This window comes from Penicillium hordei (assembly GCF_028827395.1).
Source record: "Penicillium hordei strain IBT 12815 chromosome Unknown utg000001l_segment0_segment0, whole genome shotgun sequence".
In the NCBI taxonomy this organism is placed as follows: Eukaryota; Fungi; Ascomycota; class Eurotiomycetes; order Eurotiales; family Aspergillaceae; genus Penicillium; species Penicillium hordei.
Genome location: NW_026623142.1, coordinates 7542062 through 7563290, shown reverse-complemented (window position 1 = coordinate 7563290; position 21229 = coordinate 7542062). Strand labels below are relative to the sequence as shown.

The window sequence follows — 21229 nt, the reverse complement described above, 5'->3', positions numbered from 1 at the left end:
TATGCAGAATTCCCTACTCCTATCTTCGGTTCGTATGAGGCGTGAAACCTTGATAGGGGTCTTTGTGTTGATCCATCATCCCGCTATGGCGCATATGACTATGAAGTGAAAGCACAGGAGGAAGGCACACTGGACATCTGTATAATTTGCTAGGGTAAGCAACAGAATTCGCGAAACAACACCCCCGGAAACACCACTAGGAGCGTAACTCGTACTTTTACATCCCCACTGTCCATGATACCTGGGATCAATTCAACAGAATGGTAGATCAACGTATGGTGAGCCGTCCAACTATCTGGGGTCCAATGCCAGTGGAGGGCCTAAATGTCTCAAGGGAGGCACCTTTCCCGCGACCATGCCGATACTAGAAATGGAAACATCGAGCTGGGATGTTGGGGAGGAAGCAGATGTGATTACCTGGCTTCCACAGTTTAATCCAGCGAACACGGGTTGGCCGATGCGGAATATGATCTACGAGTTCACCGAAAGATCAGACACCCCACGCCGGGCTTCCCCCATTTCCATGTCTTGACTTTCAGCATGTCTGCTCCGCTTTATGGACGCTGATCTAACTGAAAAGGGCCTGGGTCTAGGCTCAGAGATGTCTCCAACCTCCTAGGCTCTGTATGAAGTCGGTTCAGATTCCCCAACCCATTTACCATGCGCAAGAATGGAACCCTGAGGAGTTGAATCACCGTGTGAATTCCGATGAGGCTGGGGTTATTAGTTCTGGGAGTGACAGTATCTGGACTTGAGATATGCATCAAGATATTCTGGAAAATATGACATATATATTCGATTCGGAATATTCTGGGAGGCTCTATAGAGCCTGGCTGAGGGATGGTGATGCAGAGAAGGTAAGATTGATTTTTTCTTTGTGCGGAAATCCATACTGACTACCGGTACCACATATGCTGCTGCATCCTGTGAAGAATACGATGATGTAGAAGGTGGATAGAAAGACGAGCTCCGATCGTTGATAACTGTGGGAATTCTAGTGATGTTTGATGTTAATAATTGGGATAGGTTAGTTAATTTCATCTATGCCTTAATAATAATACATTCTTCCTCACACCCATCTTCTTCCCTTTTATCTTACGCCCTGGGCAGCTATACTCAGAGTGTTCGGGCCCCTCCCGGGGACATCTTATTGGTGAGTCATCCCTCGGGTCACATCCGAGGTCTCACGTATATTTGCTGATGTTTTCGCTTTGGGATACATCAAGTAATAACTTACACATATCAAGCAGTATCGGCGCACACGAGCTTTAAACAAACTAATCAACCATGGCGACAATCAAACCGCAAGTTGTGGGATGGATAGGTACGGCAATGAAGAACAATTCCATTGGGCTTCCCGTTTCTAATTTCCTCTAGGACTCGGGAGTATGGGACTTGCAATGGCGCAAAATGTGCAAAGATTTCTCCACCAAGACACAATATCACAATTAAGATTCTGGAATCGGACGAGGTCTCGCGGCGCGCCACTTGAATCACATGGAGGTATTGGATGCGAGTCTATCGCCGAACTTGTCACCGAATGTGATCTGATATTCATATCTGTGAGTATATGAATCGGCAATTCATTTTCAGGGACCCTTCACAGATCTACCAGATTTAGAATAAACCGTTATCACTAACCTTGAGCACCAGACCAGTGATGATGCAGCTCTGAATGCTATCATTGACCAAATATTGGCCGTCAAAGATATTGATGGCAAGTTGTTTGTGGATACTACCACCGTGCATCCAAATACGACCAAGGAGACAAATGAAAAACTAAAGAAACGAAATGCATCCTTCGTTGCTGGTAAGTAAACCCACCTTAGTCATGTTTTGTGGTTTCTCATGGACTACACTAGCACCTGTCTTCGGAGCCACCCCAGCCGCGGAAAGTGGTACAGTGTTGATGGCGATGGCCGGCCCAAGTCAAGCCATTGATAAAATCACACCTTTCGGAAAAGATGTCATTGCTCGGGATGTGATGATTGTCTCGGAGCAGCCTGAGAAAGCCACTCTTCTCAAAACTTTGGGGTAGGATTGCGACAAATATACCTTGTCATACCAGTCTTACTGACACTATTTAGTAATTTTCTCGTCGCAGGAGCAATGGAAATCGTGGGAGAAGCCCAGGTGTTAGCGGAGAAAAGCGATCTCAGCACAGGCATGCTTGAAAAGTTGCTTGAACTGAATTTTGGAGGTTTGATTCATTCCAGCTCTAGGCGCATGACGCAGGGTGTTTACCTGCCAGAGGAAGGTATGGATATGGCGCCAATTGGGAATACTCGATTTGTTCTTCTTTTGCTGATCGTATAATCTAGGTCAAGCCCCTTTGTCCAACCTGAATCTCGGTATCAAAGATGTTCAGCACGGCATCAGTTGCGCCCAAGACGTCGGTGCGAGATTAAAAGTTGCCGAGGTGGCACTGGATAATATGGTACGGGCGAAGGACTTCTCAGATGCGCATGGCAGCCGGCCTTTGGATTCATCGTCTGGGTACGGTATCATACGTCAGGACTGTGGGCTTGACTTCGAAAATACGTTTGTGAAGGAACGAGACGCCAGGAAGGAAGACAATTCTTCTCGATAGTACTTTTTCCGCATACGCAGTCAGGAGGGTCCCGGGGGTGGAGAAAGCACTTACGACAGCTTTCAGGATCACTTCCAAGGTTGGAATGTTTTGGATCGTAAGTGATCGAGTATGTAGGTGTTAACCGCGACGTCTCAAGCTGTCTTAATGACACTGACTTTCTTCCATCACTGCTTCTGACAGAGGTCAGTGCATAACCTATTTTACCATCCTTCTGTACCTTCTTATTTCTTTGAATGTTAATATATCCACGAAGGGAACCGATCCACAGCATGTCTTATTTCTCATTGGTCAAAGATCATCTCTCAGAAAAGGTCCGGTTCCATCTCATCCGATGTACTCTATGCCCGCGGCCGATATTCCCCAAGTTGGAAGGGAGGTCCGATTAAGCTCCCGAGGTCGGATATAAGCTTCGGGGCCCTGTACTCTTACCGATCATTAGATTCAGAACGGAGATGAAAATATTCATGAGATTCATACTCATCTGCCTCTTCGTATTGATCGCTCTACTGTATCTCTCAATTCGGTCACAAAATCACCATCCAACCGCCGCCGAAATGTCTTTCCGTTTACATCTCATCCGACACGCAGAGGGAACCCACAATCCCAGCCACGACAGAACCATTCTCGACCCTCCATTGACAGAAAAAGGAATCCAACAATGCCTAAAACTCTGTCAAGACTTTCCGTTCAAGGAGAGTGTTGGTCTAGTGGTGACATCTCCACTCCGACGCACTCTTCAAACGGCGCGTCTAGGCCTCCAACAAAGCATCGATGAGAAATATTATGCCCCAGGCTCCGGGGCAGGAATTCAAAATGGCGCCCGTCTTTTGTTAGAGCCAGATGTGCAGGCACACTCCGCTCGACCATGTGATACTGGCTCCGACATCGCGATTTTACAATCGGAGTTTTACGATCTACCCTGGGAAATATTAGATTTGGATCCCACATTCCCAGCAAAGGAAGGACTTTATGCCAGTGATGTCGAGAGCTTGAAGTTGCGCAGAGCACGGATCCAGAGTCGGTTGGAGGAGAAATTCAAAGAACTAAAGTACAGCGGAAGACCAGACATTGTCGTTGTTACACATGGCGGGTTTTTGAGCTTTGTCATCGGCCAGGAGAAAACAGAAGTTGAACAGGCAAAGTGGAAGACTTTTATTGTTACATTTGATCAGGATTCGAGAATTGTTGTGGAATCCGCTTTGGAAGAATGACCAAGACTTTGATTCGCCTGTTGAGTGGTTGGCAACATGTCCATGAATAAATAGAGCGAACCTGTGCTTCCCTTTTTATGTGCGTGTAGCCATTATGTTTCGTATTTTCTAGCATAAGGAAGAATCTACTATCCAATCCTAAACAGTAGAAATGGCGAAATGAGTGGCGTATGCCTGCATCAGCTCCATCTCCGAGTCTCGAGGACCACGATCTACAGCCCCACATTTATATCCGACAGGTCCCAAAATTGTCCGCTAAGATTTCAAAGTTACCATTGGTGATGTGAGGATTTAAATCCAAAAACCTGAGATGAATTTGGCAGGCTATGTTTTAGTAACAATAGTAGTCAGAAAGTGCCAGAGCTCTACCGCGACCTCAACCGCGTCGGCACCTAACGCCGGCCCTCGTGTTCAATGTCAGCCGTCAGACAAGAATATATGGTCTCACGATAGAGTGCTGTATTAATTTCACCATTAGCTTTTAGTGAGCAATCCGTCAAACCTTCTGTGGCGTTTCCCACTTTCTCAATAGTATGAGAAGATATAGATCGGTTTGGGCTAGTATCAATATATACATCGGTTTCCACTGATCGGTTTTGTGAAACGATGTATGCGGATAAACATCTCTTAGCTGTACCATATGCGAAAAAAATCCGGGCTAGGCTGGTGGTACTTTGCTGACTCCGATTGGGCATGTCTCATGGTTTCCTTGTGGCATCTGTAGCCAAAGAAGTCATCATACATTGTTCCATGCCACTAGTAGTTACTGAAAATGCCACTCGAATGTGATCCATTGTCGCTCTGGAATGTCATGTCGTAAATTCTTGTATTCTGATCCGACTTGGTGGACCCCAACTACTGTCTCTGTGCCAAATTCTAGGGCGCCTACTCTGGAAGAACACTGACCGGAGGAATGCTTCATAAAGTAATTCAAAATATGCATATCAAGGTGACTATTTCATTTCGTGGTATCTTGATCGGATCCCTCAAGCCGCTGCTTCCACCCATACGGAGCTAGTTCCGCAGATTTTCGGTCCTAGGCCGGGGTCTCGCGGTGCTTGCCAGTTGACGATGAGGTACGATATTTCCTGCCTTTGAGTATAAAACCATAATCTTTGACCGGAAGTGAAAACCCTGTCTGGAATCTCACTCTGCACCTTTTTATTATTATTCGATAGCTTCCATGTTCTTGACATGGCAAACGACGTGGTTAGGGTTACTCGGGGAAGTATGCAGAGTCGACCCATGTTTCAGACCCTTGCTCTTCTGACGGTCAAACTAGTTTAGCTACTGTCGGGAAAGCTTAGACGGTAAACATACGATTTCGAGATCTCTCTTATGCGGATTAAAACTACGATTCAGCTGCGAAGTTGTACCACTCGCTGACATTGTATACCAATACCTTGGAGTAACTATCGTATAGCAGTCTGCCAACTTTCTATTCGAAAAGCTAAAGTATTATGGAGCATGGCAAGAATGACGTCGATCTTGTTGAATATATAGGATGCTAATCAATATAAGATAATGAGTTCCTGATCCAGATGACAGGTTCGGCTAAACTGGGAGATTCTCTATTAAATGATCCATTATATAAATCGTTCGTAAGCAAAGAATTAGATAGGGCACCCAAACAAAACTCTTTAAACCTATGGCTATAAGACCATGTGTACAGCTACCTACAAGTAGGTAGCACCTTCCGGGTTTTCATTCCCGCATTCCATATTACTACTGTGACAACTTCTTTTTTGTAATATTGGAAGAGCCCTGGAGATTTCTTCTTTTACCGGAGACCATTGTCTTTCGAAGATTTTCCACGGCATTTGAAATGCGTCTTAGCGTTGTCGCTGTCGTGGGTCTCGCTATTGCCCCTGCGTTAGCGAACTGCCCTTATGGCCGAGATACGGGCACTGAGATTGACCATAGTGCCACTCTCCATGCACACTTACCTCGAGACGCCATTCTGAGCAAATCAACCACAAGTGCTGCGTCTCCTACTCCCTCCGCAGCGGCTGGGAAAAAGGGTCTGCTGTTGATGAACCGAATTGCGCCCGGCGCCTCAGAACTATACATCGCCAACGCAGACGGCACCAACGAGCGTCCTTTATTGAAAGACCCCGGCTATGAATACCATGCCGAATTCTCTCCCGATGGTGAATGGATCAGCTTTACCAGTGAGCGCAACGGCGATGGAAACTCCGATATCTGGCGTGTGCGCCCAGATGGATCCGATCTACAGCCGATTGTGACATCCCCATCAGTGGAAGACAGCGTTACAATATCACCCAATGGAACATTGGCAGCATATGTTTCGACAGCCAACAGTTACATCGCTAACATTTGGGTCAAAGACCTGGAGACTGGGGCCGAGTGGAATATCACAGATACACCAGCTAACCGACCAGATGAGGACATGATGCGCGGGCACTTCCGTCCAGCTTGGTCGCCAGATGGAAACTGGCTTGCATTTTCCTCAGATCGCAACACAAGATGGAATGGCCACGGAAATCTTACCTATCTCGGTCTGAATGGCTGGGAGCACACTCAAGAACTCGGAATTTATGTTATTCGCCCTGATGGCTCGGATCTTCGCCGTATCGTCAACCGTACAGGCCACTGCCTTGGGTCTCCCAAATGGTCACCTGATGGCAAGCGCCTCATATTCTACGAGATGACTTGTAATGGGACATGGCATGCGCATCGACCTGAGCTCGTGGCAGCTGCCAATTCCACAATTTTGTCAATTGGAATCGACGGCAATGGCCCTCGAACTGAGGTTGGCGGTAGAGGTGTCAAGACATTTCCTCAATACGTGACGAATTCCACCATTGGGTACCATCTGAAGGGTGGCGTTAAGGAGGGCGTGTACCTCACAAATGGTACGTACTTCAATACCACTATCCGCTCTCCCTCGTGGTCTCCTGATGGAAAGTACATTGTTTACGAGAAAATTGATTGGTCTATCCGCCCTCTTTTTAAAGAGCTCTACAGCTGGGACAGTGACTGGGAATACCGCTTCACTGATGTATTCCCTCAACTCTCGTCGGACGATCGTGTGGCTCTGACTGAAAGGCAACTTGGGAACTCCTCAATTGCCACATTTGACCTAGAGGATAGGGAGATCTCCTTACTCTACAACCCTAATGATACCAGTCTTCTCGACACGACTCTGATTCCAGAAGGTCTGGCCGGGGCTTACAGTCCCAGCTGGTCCCCGGACGGCGAATGGGTCGTCTTCGGAGTAGGCGCCTGGTTTGAGGCGCGTGATTGGCGAGGAGGCTGGATTGTGCGTTCCACTGCAAACGGCAGCCACATCGACGTCCTCACCTCTAGCAACCTCTGGATAAATGGAACCAAGGACCTAAACACTGGTTTTCCCAGCTTCTCTCGCGACGGCAAGAAGGTGGTCTACCGCGTCTGGGGTGCCGACACCGCTAAGTACGGCGACGCGACAGATATTGGTTTACGCGTTATCGACATGGAGACTAGAGAGATTACCCAACTCACCAGTGGCTGGGACAATCTTCCCTCTTTCTCGCCCGATGGGGAACGGATAGTCTTCACCCGCAAGGTTTCTCCGACTAACTACGATGTCTGTATCATTCGCCCTGACGGCACTGATCTTCGCATTCTGACGTCGAGCGGCGCCAATGACGCCCACGCCGTTTGGCGCCAAGATGGAAAAATCATGTGGTCCTCCGGAATGTACGGGTTCCAGTATGAGTGCCCTTTGTACGACGAGACATTCCAGCCCTACGGTCAGATCATGATCATGGACTCCGATGGGTCCAATAAGCGTGCCTTGACCAACTCCATCTGGGAGGATCCTATGCCGCTCTTTCTTCCTAAAGATGGGTTCTAGAATGCGGCTTCAAAGTATAAAAGAAGGGTGGTTTCACTTCCGTTTTCTGGCAATTGACTTGCTCACTTTCATTCGTTTTGAATAATTACATAGAGCCGTGGGGCTATATTACTATTGAAATACCATCATTACCCTTTTCCTTTGCATAAATATCTATCTTTCTACCAATATCTCGTTCACATGCAACTACATATTCAAGTTCTATCGAGCAAAATAGTATACATTAAAGTTACGCCAGCAACGTAAATTGATTGGTCCATAGTTATAGTTGTGGGGACCACTAAACCCCACTGAGGAACTGACTCCGAGGGCGCTGGAAAACAGAGCAGCCCGGAGACATCAGTGATAGGAGTTGATTCGAGTATGCTAGCTCGTCCTAGCACTGTGTTTAGGGCTGAAATGATATGGTGGCTGAAATAATATGATTTGCCTTCAAAGCCCACTCGGGTCAATGTAGTTCCTCCTGGCTCTTACATGGAAGGATCGAGCGTCGCAGGTGGGCTTGAAGGTATTCCAGAATGAGGAGCTCAGGTTACCATAACACAATTTTAGTCTTTGCGACGATCTTTGTGCCTCCACGGGTATCTGACTGTTCCACAGTACCACGTCAGCCTCGCACGAGCAGTGTTCTGCCGGTGTACTTGGAAAGCTTGATCCAGAGTTAATAGGCAGTTGGAGATTGCGTGATCGCTGGAATCCTATCATCGTGATAGACATAGTAGAGATTACATAGGGCAGAAACTTATATACTGCCATTTTGGGACTAGCGCACATATTTTGGACGGGAACTTGTATATCGATCATGTGACCGTATTGTGATCCACCCGCCTGGAATTTTTGACATCTTCAACACTCGAAAACAATTGAACTGTTGGACAGAAGAGTCAAAATTCACCATTTAAACCACCCGTTACTCAAATTTCTGACACTGGATGTCCTCTTGACCTTTAAGTCGGATGTTGTCCAATAAAAATCCGCACCTATGTGACATCTAGGCCCTGCAGGTCTAAACTCTTTGCGCATACAACGGCAAGAGACCGAACTTTCTTCCCGTCATGTCATATTTGTATGGAAGCCAAGTGCCCTTGCCAGAACTTCTTCCGCCGCAATCTGCCCAGCCACACCAATCATTATTTGGAGGCCCAAGCAGTGATGTCCTACAACCTTCTTCTCAACCAGAACCACCAAGGAGTTCTCTTTTTGGTGACCCCATTAATCAAGATGCCCCTCTAGAGCCTCTTTCTGAAGCAGATCTCATGGATGAGGAGCTAGATCAAAATGAATTTGACACAATGCGAGAACCGCCCTTGGCGTTCCAGGATGACTCTGAAGACGAAAGCTATGAAGGCAATAATCGTGGCAGAAGTCGCATACGCTCAAAAGGGCCACGGGAGCCCCAACACGATCCAATTTACTACGTAGTTGACCGAGGTCTTGACCTGCCACCTGGAGTTGAGCGTCCCAATCTGTTTGATGGACACGCCAATTCGTGGAGAAACTACAATGCCGATGAAATCGGAGCCTATAATGCAATGGTTACCCACCGAACCAGAGATTTAGCGGCTCACCTTTACAATGCCCACGCGATTCGCAGGCGAGCGCGGGACAGTGCTCGGAAGAACCCTGGGGTCATTGACAAAGCACCACTCCGTGTGAACAAGCGATGGGCTGCATGGCCTGTTCATGCGGCCACAGTTCCCCGATCCAACGAGGTGATTCAGAGGAGAATGGACGCCCCTGATATTTTTCAAATGGAACCTGATTCCCGACCCAGTGGAGAATTGGAAGAATGCATCACAGCGTTCATATTGAAGACTTCCAAGGAGACCTTCCAAGCCCGAGAGTTGAATTTCGAGGAAATTGAAGATAACCCCCGGAATAAGATGCTCGACGGGGATGAATTGATGGACGACGAATTGGAGAAAAAGGAGGAGGACGAAGAAGAAGAGCCAATTGATACAAGAATCCTCCGGCCGACCGTCCTCCTCGACGAGGACAAATCTATTCGCCAATTACGTCCGCTAGCCCGCAATGTGATATCACAAGTAGATCGCCTGCTATACGGACTTCATTGCGCCATAAAGGGTCGCAAGTTCGAGGAAGATTCTGGTGATGAGCAATGGAGTGATTCAGATGAAGAAGACTATCTGACTCGAGAGAGCCACAAGAGCAGAAGCAGAAGTCGATCACGTGGTCGAAGAAGTGCTCGACGGGAGTCTCAGGAACGGGACTTATCACGCCGTTCCAACAGTGCACGCATGTCCACTGGACTAGAGACGGAAGATGAAAACTTGCCAGATGTTTCCCAAACCCGAGCGCAATCTCGCGACTCCTCTGTTGGCCACGATAACAACCAACACATCAAGGGCCGACTCAAACTCCGAGACTGGAGTGAAGTTATGGGATTGGCATCAATGATGGGCCTTCCCACCCCTGCTGTTATGCGCGCATCAAAGCGATGCGCCGACCTTTTTGGCGAGGATATGGAATTCCGAATAATGCCTGAAGGCAGGGTAAAAAAGAGGAGCAAGGCAGGTGCTCGAGAAGAATACGCCTACACCGAAAGCGAGAGCGAGATCGACTCGACACCACCAAGTCCTCGGCTAATCCCTCCGCCAACCCCCCAGCCAAATCGCAGGCAGATCACCAAACCTAAGCTTGAACAGAAAGCCACGGTGAAGATACCCAAAGCCAAAGCGGCGATACCCAAACCGAACCCCAAATCAAAGATTCCTAAATCCAACACGAGGATAGCAGGCCAGCGACGCTCGAAGACACACAAGAGTCCTGCAATCGTTCCTCCCTCCGCATCCCCGTCCCCAGCCCCGGAGGAGCCGACAAATCCAGTGGCGGAACCTACTGTAGACACAGAACAAGCCGCCGACCAAGAACAAAAGACGGCTAAACCGGGCGTTGGAAAGGGTCCTCATCGGAAAGTGGATATCCTCTGTCCTGTCAGGACTTGCACTCGGCATACGAATGGGTTTTCACGGAAATGGAACCTGAACCAGCATTTGAAAAAGGCGCATGGTATACATGTTGCTCCTGGGAATGAAGCCTCGATTGAGCAGGATGATCCGGTTATCGTACTCGAATAGGTTGTCTTCTTTATGTACGTCAGTCGCAAGTGTGAATCAAAGTACCTATCAACATCCATAGATTAGTCCCGGCTTGGTCAAGACTATTTGGGTTATGCCTTTCAAACTGGTCTAGAGGTTAGATTTCCAATAGAACATGTGTCTAACCTAACCATGATGCAGTCAGTAAGTTAGTAGAGAGCCGATGAAAATGCCAGGTCCCGCTATAAAAACCACAGAACAGAGTGACTGCTGGCAAGTGTCTATCACTGAGTTGTCTACAATGCGTGATAATCTTAAGTATGTCTCTTTTGGGGTTACTAGTGCGATCAATGAATGTACTCCACAGCTTTTTTTTGTGTTTTTCCTTTTTCTGTTTTAGTTCAATAGCGAAATCAGCCGTTCCTCACGGCTAAGACATCGCCTTCACGATGTGTGTGTGCTTTTTTTTCGTTTTTCGTTTTTTCCCTTTTCCCTCGGTAACCAAATTAGCGAATAGATCAAGAAAAGAAATTGAAAAGATGTCCACCCATATGGCTTCTGTCAGCGGAAGCCCCATCCTCCGGCGTGAACCTGGTCAAGTCCAGCAGACCTACTTGGCTACCGGAATAGCCTTTGTACGACTGCGGAATCGACCCAACCTTTTCTGGCCGTACTTTCTGGGGCCTTTGTTCGACAGCAGCAGAGTCAACCAACGAAACGCGAGGTCTTTCTTGTCTATCTCCCGGTGCATCTTATGAGTCGCGAGCCCCAAGTTGAGCATTCTATCCATGTCCCAGAAGCTTACGCCGAACTTGTGGAAGTCTCCGCGAAGGCCAGCGTCTCTCACAACAGAGTGAGTGGAATTTTGTGCCAAAAATGGCCCCGGAAGCGTGCTATGTTGGAGAGACCACAAGCCCTTTTTGAGTTGCTCGTCGCTCAGCTGGCTAAACTTCGGACAGCATGTGGTAAACTTGGCGTCTCGCTTGGGTTGCGTTCCGTGCGACCGTCTTCCTTCTTTCCAGGTACAGATGGTCTCCAGTTGTTCAAGCGGCTCATTCCCCGTCATACCAGCGAATGAAAAAGGTGCCCAGAAGTTTACCAATGCATTCTTTTGCAGGTCCTGGAGCGTATCTGTGGAATCCGGTCTCTTGGGAGAGGGAGGAATAGCGTTGGTTTTCAGTAGCCCTGTCTCACAGACCATGCGGCGCAGTACCGAGAAAATGTACGGCTTCAACAGGGCCTGCATGATGCGCTGCTCCTCCAACCAAGTGAGAGGCCAATCCGCGTTACTGCTGTCAATCGGAACGCCACGAGGGCGACGGGTCCCGTTTTCTTTCCACACTCCCTTTTTGTACGAGAGCTCCTCGATTTTGCTAGACTTGAAAAGATCCATGGCGCTGTGGAAGAAGGCATGGGCATCCCGCCGGATGCGGCTTGCAAGACTCAGCAGATAACGCAGAATCTTCGGCGGAGTTGAAAATGGGAGGGGAATCTCCCCGACCTTTTTTGGCTCCACGAAGCCCTCTAAACCGATATTGATGTGGTAGAGCCACACATCGTTGAAGTCATCCGGCAACGGGTTCTCATCCGCAGGCACACCTGTGGCCACGACATTCTCTTTCCACCAGAGATAGACCAGAGTTCGAAAAAAAACAGAGGTATCTATTATGACACCCCGATCAGGGTGCCGTATGGTACGGAAATCTATATCTTCGCTAGTCACAGGGTCAATCCACGGATCCATGATCTTTTCAACAACCTTTGGAAATATTCCAACCTTGTCGCTGAGATATTCAGCCACAGCTGGCGAAGCTTGGCACAATTGATGTAAGGTAGACAAGTCAGGCAAGTGAAAGAGGATTTCTTCGAGAGCAAACCATGGCAAGCTTCCGAATCGATCTATGGTCCCCCGTGGTGGCGAGAGGGTGCACTTTGCAGACAAAGACGAACTCAGGTTTGAGACTGAGGGAACAGTGGGTGGACAGATGTCAACTTGTATGTTCATAGAGCCTTCAATGTGCTGATTGATATCAGGGAGAGTAGGTGACCAGTCGTCAAGTCGGGTATCCATACCGTCTCTGTCTGGGACAACAGCTGACCAGTCGTCTAGCTGGGTAATCATGCCTTCCGAGGTGCCCGTGATGTGCTGGTTCACATCAGGGACAGCGGAGGATCCGTTCGTGTCGTATCGAGGCACCTCGACTCGATTTGAGGAGTATTGGGTTAAAGATGCGAATGTTGGTGGGTATGTGGAGACAGAAGGACAACTGGGTCCCCGGGCTAGCTTGCAAATAGGTAGATGGCTGGTGTCTGATGAGTTCTGTTAGCCTATGGATTTTAAGAGTTCAAATGAGAGCGTGACACCAACCTTCAGGCAAAGCAATGTAGCGAGCTGTCTCGACTAGACTGAGAAAATGCTGTTCGAATTTGGGCTGAGAGCCTTGTTCGAAAGGTATCAAACTGGCAAAATGGGAAAGGATTAAAGTAATGAAAGGTGATGTACTAAAGGGTAAAGTGGTGAATGGTGAAGTAGAGAGGTGGTGAAGAAGGCAAATGGGATGGGGTTGTCGATTGGCTTTTAAGTGAAAGAAGGTTGGTGGTAACCTTTAAGGGGTAAGAGAGTATTGTCACATTTGCCATTCTGATATTCTATTGTGGCCTAGGGTACTATGTTCAAAGTATCCTCTATCTAATGACTTTATTAGGTACTAGGGCAGGATATTCCAAACGGACCAAACCCAAAAAGGACGATTTGGTCAAGATATATCCATGAGACCAGTTTGTATAGGAGTTCTTCTAGTCTAATACAGTCACTTGTGTTATGCGTACGCTCGTCTGGGGTTCATTGTAGACATATCCATTGGTATAGTCCGGATGCGTGTTAGATGGTCTCATCTTGCGAGTAGACAGGTAGCCCTTGGATCTCACCCGCAAAATGCAACCTGTTACCACTCTGGGATATCCATTTTGCTCCTGGAAGAGGCACATATCGTGCTTTGTATCAAATGCTTCGGTATAGTGATGGCATAGCAGGACTTTGAACACTACTTATTGCTAGAGGCGGCCACCCCTGTCATTTTCTTTTGAGTGATTGTGCACCCTGCGCAGTCCCCATGTCCATCTACAACAGTCACTTTTGCTTTTTATTCTATCGCGCTTTTCCTTTATAAAAAAAGGAAAGATTCCCATTCTCTGCTTCGAGGGTGCTTGGTGATTTGTGGGGGAATAAACCGATGCGTGGTAGATGAGCTCGGGGTAATTCCAATACACTATCTCAAGGCCGGAGGTCCAAGATCGGCAATCATTGGTTGTAAATCCCGCGTTCCTGAAAGGCTGAGACTTCCATTGGCTGAAACAGCCGTAATCTGTAATATTTATTTCAAAAATTACTTAAATTACCAGATCTATGAAATGAAGCATTTTCTATCGAAAGAGTTGTCTCTATTTCAGTTAGTTTTTCGTCAATATAACGTGAAAAAAGACACTGAAGAACGTATTAGAACATATCCAAAAAGAACGAAATCAAAAACAAAACTGTGTTGATCTATGGCCCCGAGGTTAAGTATAGATGACATCAACTCCGCAGATCCCCGCTTTAAGCATGGAGCTTCCCCTTCGAAGATTACCATCTCTCATTCTTAGCATTCTCATTACACACATATTCGGTGCTTCTCGGACACAGAGAGCAATCACCATTGAGTCACCAATTCGAGACACCGATACCCCCACTAGAACTGTTGAACTGCTCCCTTTAAAAGCATCTCCAACTCCCCAACCTCCAGCTCCCCGCACTCACAATAAAACTTTCTCTATATTCCCCTTTTTCCTCTCTCCAAGGCTCCTCCTTGCCTTGATTTTATAATGGACCGCATCATCCGCCCCGTCGCCCGCCAATTATTGAGACCCCGATCGAGATATCCCTTTTCCATCCCCCCAACTGCTCGCGCACAGAGACTATACAGCATGAAACACAGCGCGCCGCAGGTAAGATCTACAATTGAATGTGATTTTTTTTTTGTAGTTTATACTAATGGGTTACAGTTGAAAGACCAATCGCTGTTCATTGAGAAAGCGTACATCAATGGCGAATGGGTTGATGCGAAGTCCGGCAAGACCTTCGAAGTCCACGGTAAGTACCAAATTGAACATTCCAGTTCAGATAAATCGCTAACTTTTTTTTGTCTCATTCAGACCCGGCTACTGGCAAATTGATCGGAACATGCCCCGAGCTCGATACATCCGATGTTGAGAAGGCGATTCAAGCCGCCTCCGAAGCCTTCCCCAAATTCCGCACGACACTAGGCCGCGAGCGTGCGCGCATGCTGCGCCGGTGGTACGATTTGATGGTGGAGAACGCAGATGATCTAGCGAAGCTGATTACATGGGAGAACGGAAAGCCCTTTGCTGATGCGAAGGGCGAGGTCAACTACGCCGCCAGCTTCTTCGAGTGGTTCAGTGAGGAGGCACCCCGCACATACGGCGACACAATTCCCGCCTCCGTCCCCGGAAACCGGGTTATTACTGTTAAGCAGCCTGTTGGTGTGTGCGGTCTAATTACGCCATGGAACTTTCCCGCGGCGATGATTACACGGAAGATTGGCCCCGCCCTGGCGGCGGGCTGCACAGTCGTGGCCAAGTCTCCCCAGGAGACGCCCTTCACAGCGAATGCGATTGCCGAGCTTGCGCACCGGGCTGGAATTCCCAAGGGTGTTGTCAATTTTGTTACTTCTTCGAAGAACACCCCTGCAGTGGGCGAGCTCATTACCACCCACCCGGAGGTACGTAAGGTGTCATTCACTGGCTCGACTAACGTCGGCCGCATACTTGGAAAGCAGTCTGCGTCTACAATCAAGAAGGTCTCCTGGGAGCTCGGCGGTAATGCACCATTCATTGTTTTCGATGACGTCGAGGACCTTGACGCAGCCGTGATGGGTGCCATCAACTCCAAATTCCGCAGCTCTGGCCAGACCTGCGTGTGCGCTAACCGTATCTACGTTCAAGACGGCGTGTATGAAGAGTTTGCCAAGCGCTTTGTCGAGAAGGTCAAGAACTTCAAGCTCGGTGGTGGTTTCGAGGATGGCATCACTCACGGACCTGTCATTCACGAGCGTGCCGCCAACAAGGCCCACGAGCATGTGCAGGATGCCACTTCTAGAGGTGCTCAGGTTGTCGTTGGTGGGCAAAGAGCTACCGCACTTGGACCTAACTTCTACCACCCTACTGTTCTTACTGGTATGACCAAGGATATGCTTCTCGCTTCCGAGGAGACTTTCGGCCCCGTAGCTGGTCTCTTCCCCTTTAAGACTGAGAAGGAGGTTATTGACCTGGCTAACCATGCCGAGGTCGGTCTCGCTGGTTACTTCTTCAGTGGTAATGTTCACCGCATCTTCCGTGTTGCTGAGGCCCTGGAGGTCGGCATGGTTGGTGTCAACACTGGTTTGATCAGTGATGTTGCCTCTCCGTAAGTTTGCATCTCCCCACAATTGGTATACCAAGCTCTAACCTTTATAGATTCGGTGGCGTCAAGCAGAGTGGCTTCGGCCGTGAGGGCAGCAAGTATGGTATCGACGAGTTCATGATTATCAAGAGCATCACTTTTGGTGGCATGAGCCAACCTCTACAGGAGTAAAAATTGGACACGAATGATCTACTTGAACACTATATATATTTCTTAACATTTAAACCCTACCACGCATTTATATGAACATTTTTCCTCTTCTACACCTTCCATGCCTAGTCTTAAACATTACCCAAAGTCATAGCTGGTTCGTACAGACCAGACCCTATAACCTTCCGATATCATGGCAATTTCCACAGGAAGCCAAACAGTGTTATGTTGACACCCTGGTTCGTCGTATATAGCAGATCACCTGACCGTGTCAAACATAATGCTGACGGCAGAAATATTCACTGTTTCACCGCCCTCTATATCCCTTCTCCTACAAGCAGCTAATCGGAATCTCTATCATCAAAAAAGAAACCTTGCAGACGCGTGCAATCATTTGTTTCATCTACAAGGCCATGGTATGATCTGATCCAATGCGTCCCTCACACCGTTTCCTCGCCGCGATCTCGCGCAGCCAGCCCTCCAAGCTGAAGAAGCCTTCCATCAGTCTAGACCATGTAAGTAATTATCAAGCTTGGATTGAAGTATATGTACTAATTGACCGTATAGTTCATCCAAAGACAGCGTGTGTTGTCATTATGGCGGGAAATCGTCCGAGCATTAATAAGTACGCTCACCATCCCAATCACCGGGCCATGTATGTGACTAACAGAGACATGCTCAGAAGTCCCTCCTTCGTCAACAAGGACTGAGCTGCATAAGTATGCACGCGATGAGTTCGAGCGCCATCGTGGAGTATCGGATGTGGTAGGTTGATGTTTGATGTTCTTGTTCTCGGTTCCATGGGAATATTCATATTCGAGAATATTTGACTGACTTTTTCTTGCTGCAGCAACACATAAGATATTTGCTTTCGGTATGAAGCTCCAGTGATTTGTTTTAACACTATGGATTGCTAACGAGCTTAAAGACAGGCAAATCAGAATTCGAGACGATGAGACGCTATATCGATGAACAGATCGCTGGTTGACCTGTGTTGATGGGCTTTTATGTAAATATATTTTCTGTGTATTAAATCAATTCTTGTTTCAAGAAATATGGCGTGTAATGCCGAGCCAAGAGTGCACGCTGTTGACCTTCATACTATTGGTTGCACTGCTCTCATCCGATTTGGAGTCTTTCTATTGGCGGAAGATCACCAGAAGCCTGCATGTATATGCAGGAACATAACGAAAGACTATGTATTGCGCTTGGATGGAGGGTATGGTCTTGCTGACGAATCTCTCTCAAACTATCGGATTGACAAGGCATTTCTCGGAGGGAGCTTCTGTGTTATGGTATCCAAGGCTAGGTCTAGCACGGGAGGAATGCCAAGTTTTTCGAGCAAAGTGGCGAGGTTGGAGAATCCCGAGGTTAGCCTGATCTTTCCGCATCAAGATATGCGTTTTAATGTCCTCGTATTCCAACAAACTTGGGTCTTCAATCTTTTTCAATTCGTCAATTCTTTTCTATTGAATATTTTGTACTCTTATTGTGCATGGCCAGATGGTCTAGATCATAACTAAACTCGGCCATGTTGATCCTGTGAAGATATATGATGTCAGAACTCATCCTTAATCCCAGTTCAATCCTGGCGATTAATATGGATCTACAGCGGACGATATAGATGAATATGTATAATATTTTGCCACCTCCACCCACAACTCTCAAGTTTATTCCAACTTCCCAGATGATATGTTACAAATTCCATGTGGACCTGAGGCATAGACGATTGGACGGAAACGGCTGCCGGGTTACAGCTGTTTTGAGGCTTGCTTTGCTTTATAGTCTATATCCTGTCTAGATCCTTGACACAATACGTCATTGATTTTAGTCCAGACTCTATTATATATTTGTGAGAGAGCCCACACTGTAGGGTTGGTTCATATATCAAGTCAGAGCTCTACATGGCAAATTGTTGGAATTACTCTGCTCATTGACTTGGAAAACTATAAAAGAAAAAAAACTCTTCAATTCTATAATATTCAAAATTACTTTCTATTACTTCTCTTATCACCTCCAATACTTTCATAATTGGTAGTGTGACAAAAAAAAAAAAAAAAAATGAAATCCGTATCACCCACCTCTCCCTCCCACTCCCACCCCGTCAGCCCCGGGCGGGCAAAGCACCTCGAACGAAACCGCGTCGCCGCCAACAAATGTCGCGAAAGAAAGAAGCGAGAACACAAACAAATCGAACGTCGTCTCACCGACGAAACTGAAAAGAAAGACATCCTCCTAGCACAATTGAACTGCCTCCGAGAAGAAGTGTGGAACTTGAAAAACCTCATCTTCCAACACGCCGACTGCCAAGACCACCAAATCAACAACCAACTCGCCAGGATGACCCAGACCGTCCTGCAAAGTCCTCCCAACCAGGATCCGAATTCCAACTTACCAACCGGCTTATCGCCCGCATTTTCAACTGGGACCTATTCCGACGAGTCGGTCACAGAGGATACAGGTGCCAATCCCATCGGACCGGGCGCGTATAACAACGACTGGACGGTATTGCCTGCCATTGCGAACGACTTTGCCCCTTACGAGCCAAATGGTTTTGTTGCCGATTCCATGTTTGAAAACTTTATCAATGCCGACAATGGGTATACCTAAGGACTCACCTTCCCCATTGTTTGGAAGGCTGTTATGTTTAGCGATGGGCGTTAACTTCAATGTTGTATATTAATCTCAGGACTGCAGGCCCTGCCGCTCGGAGGAGCTTTTACACTCATATTGAAAACTTTTGATAGTTACGAATCAACGAATGTACGATCCTGCCCATGACATGGATACTATTTGCGCATCACATTCCACAGAAGAAAAAAAAATAGGATACATGGAACGGGTACTCCCATGACGCTGAGGCGTATGCCCCCTTGTGACAAGTTCGTGTAGAAACCTCGAAAGCCTTCCGGTATGGATCGAACCATTATTATTTGAGAGACAATTCGGATCGGGGTGGACAGACATGAAGATCTACAAAAACAAATGGAATGTGGAAGATTCTTCTGTCTGTGTGTCTGCGTGTCTGTGCTGGATATGCTGGATGTGTTGGAGATGTGGGGAGACCCGCAAAGCCGCTGATGTCACTACCCGAGGGCTCTGACGACATCGAAAAGGGTATATATTGGCATTTCTAATTTCTATTCTTCCGATTTCATATTATTCTTCATTATATGCTTATATGCTTATATGCCTACATGCCTACATACCTATATACATATATATTTTATATCATCTCTGTATTATAGCAGTTTATCTACTTCTATACTATCGATGATGCCCAAGGCCTTACTTACGCCACCCTACGGGGAACAAATGGCAACCTTCTCCCAGAAATCAATAATGGGAACAATATTCGAGACAACTGAACGGTTAGAACAACTAAAGCCAGTAATACACTATATCTTGTATGCTAAGACTATATGAAACCAGCTATACGGAGTGGAAGCCTGTCGGGCTTGGGGTATCTGGGGTTGTCTGGTATCACTCCCCTGTCTTGGAGCATACCGTGATCCATCGAAACTAATAGTTACTTCTCGTATAGCTCTGCAAGGGATCAGCTTGCTCATCGGACTGTCGCCGTGAAGAAACTCGCGGAACCTTTCAAGACACCAGCCATTGCAAGACACATGTTTCGAGAAATAAAATTATTGAGACAGTTGCGACATGAAAACGTGAGTATATCCACAGCTAGTATTAAACAACTGTCTAATTGTCCGCCAGATCATCAACCTAACTGACATGTTCATTTCTCCCTCTGAAGACATGTACGAAGAGACTACACTCTCTTTACGTGCATTGAAAGTACTAATAACTTTAGATACATTGTGACTGAACTTATGGCAACCGACCTTGGTACAATTTTGAAAGCGAAAAGAGTCGAAGACCAATTTGCCCAATACTTCATGTATCAAATAATGGTTGGTATCATCTATACCAACCCCACAGCAAGCACGATCTTCTGACCATCAACAATTCCAGCGTGGTCTAAAATATCTTCACTCAGCCGGTGTCATCCACCGAGATCTAAAGCCAAGCAACATTCTTGTGAATGAGAACTGCGACCTGAGAATATGCGACTTTGGCCTGGCCCGCATCCAAGAACCCCATATGACAGGCTATGTCTCGACGAGGTACTACCGTGCCCCGGAGATCATGCTTACATGGCGAAAGTATAACGAAAAAGTCGATATATGGAGTGCCGGGTGCATCTTCGCTGAATTACTTCTGGGCGAGCCTTTGTTCCCCGGAACGAATCACATCAACCAGTTTTGTGTTATCACCGATCTACTTGGGAATCCCCCCGAGGAAGTCATTAACAATATTACAAGTGAAAATGTTAGTAGTTGAGAACATGTCTTTTTGAAAGAAAATGGGTCTCCTGATTTCTTCTTATTTCTCCGCAGACATTGAACTTTATCAACTCACTCCCAAACCGAGACCGCAAGCCAATATCACAGCTCATCCCCAACGCCAACGCAGATGGTACGTTTCAAGCTATTCTGCAAGAAATCAAATATTAACAACATCAGCGGCGGTATTGATCGACAAAATGCTTGAATTTGACCCTCAAGTACGAATATCTGCAACAGAAGCCCTCGCATTCCCATATCTCGAACCATACCACGACCCCAACGACGAACCCGTCGCAAGGGAAGCATTTGACTGGGCCTTCCTGGAAGCAAATCTCCCAGCCGATATCTGGAAGACCATCATGTCAGTCCTGAATGCAGTGCATGTTGACGCATCTCAGGACATTCTGCTGACCTTTTCTAGGTACAACGAGGTGCTGGCATTCCACGCTGAAATGAACCAATCTGGCCAAAGGGGGCCGATGAAATCAGTATAACAGGTGGCTGGAAAGGATATCGGTTGAGCAAAAATGCATATATTTCCGGG

The 21229-nt window shown here is 47.2% G+C and overlaps 11 protein-coding genes across 11 annotated transcripts; 10 read left to right on the top strand and 1 right to left on the bottom strand.

The window, feature by feature from the left end:
• Position 1: 1 nt before the first annotated feature.
• On the top strand, positions 2-532 carry N7537_002857 (uncharacterized protein; the record flags this gene model as incomplete). The annotated part of the gene is made up of 3 exons (XM_056893915.1): positions 2-66; positions 107-154; positions 268-532. The coding sequence occupies 3 exons, from the start codon at positions 2-4 to the stop codon at positions 530-532; spliced, it is 378 nt and encodes a 125-aa protein (XP_056758910.1).
• Positions 533-556: 24 nt separating this feature from the next.
• N7537_002856 (uncharacterized protein) lies at positions 557-755 on the top strand (the record flags this gene model as incomplete). Its single annotated transcript, XM_056893914.1, is given in 2 exon segments — positions 557-603; positions 620-755. The coding sequence occupies 2 exon segments, from the start codon at positions 557-559 to the stop codon at positions 753-755; spliced, it is 183 nt and encodes a 60-aa protein (XP_056758909.1).
• Positions 756-1287: 532 nt separating this feature from the next.
• Positions 1288-2590, top strand: N7537_002855 (NAD(P)-dependent oxidoreductase; the record flags this gene model as incomplete). The annotated part of the gene is made up of 6 exons (XM_056893913.1): positions 1288-1324; positions 1378-1562; positions 1654-1810; positions 1863-2034; positions 2088-2257; positions 2322-2590. The coding sequence occupies 6 exons, from the start codon at positions 1288-1290 to the stop codon at positions 2588-2590; spliced, it is 990 nt and encodes a 329-aa protein (XP_056758908.1).
• Positions 2591-3147: 557 nt separating this feature from the next.
• On the top strand, positions 3148-3804 carry N7537_002854 (phosphoglycerate mutase family protein; the record flags this gene model as incomplete). The annotated part of the gene is made up of 1 exon (XM_056893912.1): positions 3148-3804. The coding sequence occupies one exon, from the start codon at positions 3148-3150 to the stop codon at positions 3802-3804; it is 657 nt and encodes a 218-aa protein (XP_056758907.1).
• Positions 3805-5629: 1825 nt separating this feature from the next.
• Positions 5630-7663, top strand: N7537_002853 (TolB family protein; the record flags this gene model as incomplete). The annotated part of the gene is made up of 1 exon (XM_056893911.1): positions 5630-7663. The coding sequence occupies one exon, from the start codon at positions 5630-5632 to the stop codon at positions 7661-7663; it is 2034 nt and encodes a 677-aa protein (XP_056758906.1).
• A 1055-nt stretch (positions 7664-8718) lies between these two features.
• On the top strand, positions 8719-10761 carry N7537_002852 (uncharacterized protein; the record flags this gene model as incomplete). The annotated part of the gene is made up of 1 exon (XM_056893910.1): positions 8719-10761. The coding sequence occupies one exon, from the start codon at positions 8719-8721 to the stop codon at positions 10759-10761; it is 2043 nt and encodes a 680-aa protein (XP_056758905.1).
• Positions 10762-11332: 571 nt separating this feature from the next.
• Positions 11333-12844, bottom strand: N7537_002851 (uncharacterized protein; the record flags this gene model as incomplete). The annotated part of the gene is made up of 1 exon (XM_056893909.1): positions 11333-12844. The coding sequence occupies one exon, from the start codon at positions 12842-12844 to the stop codon at positions 11333-11335; it is 1512 nt and encodes a 503-aa protein (XP_056758904.1).
• Positions 12845-14583: 1739 nt separating this feature from the next.
• Positions 14584-16351, top strand: N7537_002850 (NAD-dependent succinate-semialdehyde dehydrogenase; the record flags this gene model as incomplete). Its single annotated transcript, XM_056893908.1, has 4 exons — positions 14584-14706; positions 14764-14851; positions 14914-16183; positions 16234-16351. 4 exons carry the CDS (start codon positions 14584-14586, stop codon positions 16349-16351), a joined length of 1599 nt encoding a protein of 532 aa, XP_056758903.1.
• Positions 16352-16761: 410 nt separating this feature from the next.
• Positions 16762-17104, top strand: N7537_002849 (LYR motif-containing protein 2; the record flags this gene model as incomplete). The annotated part of the gene is made up of 3 exons (XM_056893907.1): positions 16762-16845; positions 16898-16955; positions 17013-17104. The coding sequence occupies 3 exons, from the start codon at positions 16762-16764 to the stop codon at positions 17102-17104; spliced, it is 234 nt and encodes a 77-aa protein (XP_056758902.1).
• A 1287-nt stretch (positions 17105-18391) lies between these two features.
• Positions 18392-18940, top strand: N7537_002848 (bZIP transcription factor; the record flags this gene model as incomplete). The annotated part of the gene is made up of 1 exon (XM_056893906.1): positions 18392-18940. One exon carries the CDS (start codon positions 18392-18394, stop codon positions 18938-18940), a length of 549 nt encoding a protein of 182 aa, XP_056758901.1.
• Positions 18941-19603: 663 nt separating this feature from the next.
• On the top strand, positions 19604-21179 carry N7537_002847 (uncharacterized protein; the record flags this gene model as incomplete). Its single annotated transcript, XM_056893905.1, has 9 exons — positions 19604-19701; positions 19763-19810; positions 19875-20004; positions 20054-20097; positions 20151-20250; positions 20312-20668; positions 20737-20815; positions 20863-21046; positions 21107-21179. 9 exons carry the CDS (start codon positions 19604-19606, stop codon positions 21177-21179), a joined length of 1113 nt encoding a protein of 370 aa, XP_056758900.1.
• Positions 21180-21229: the final 50 nt, after the last annotated feature.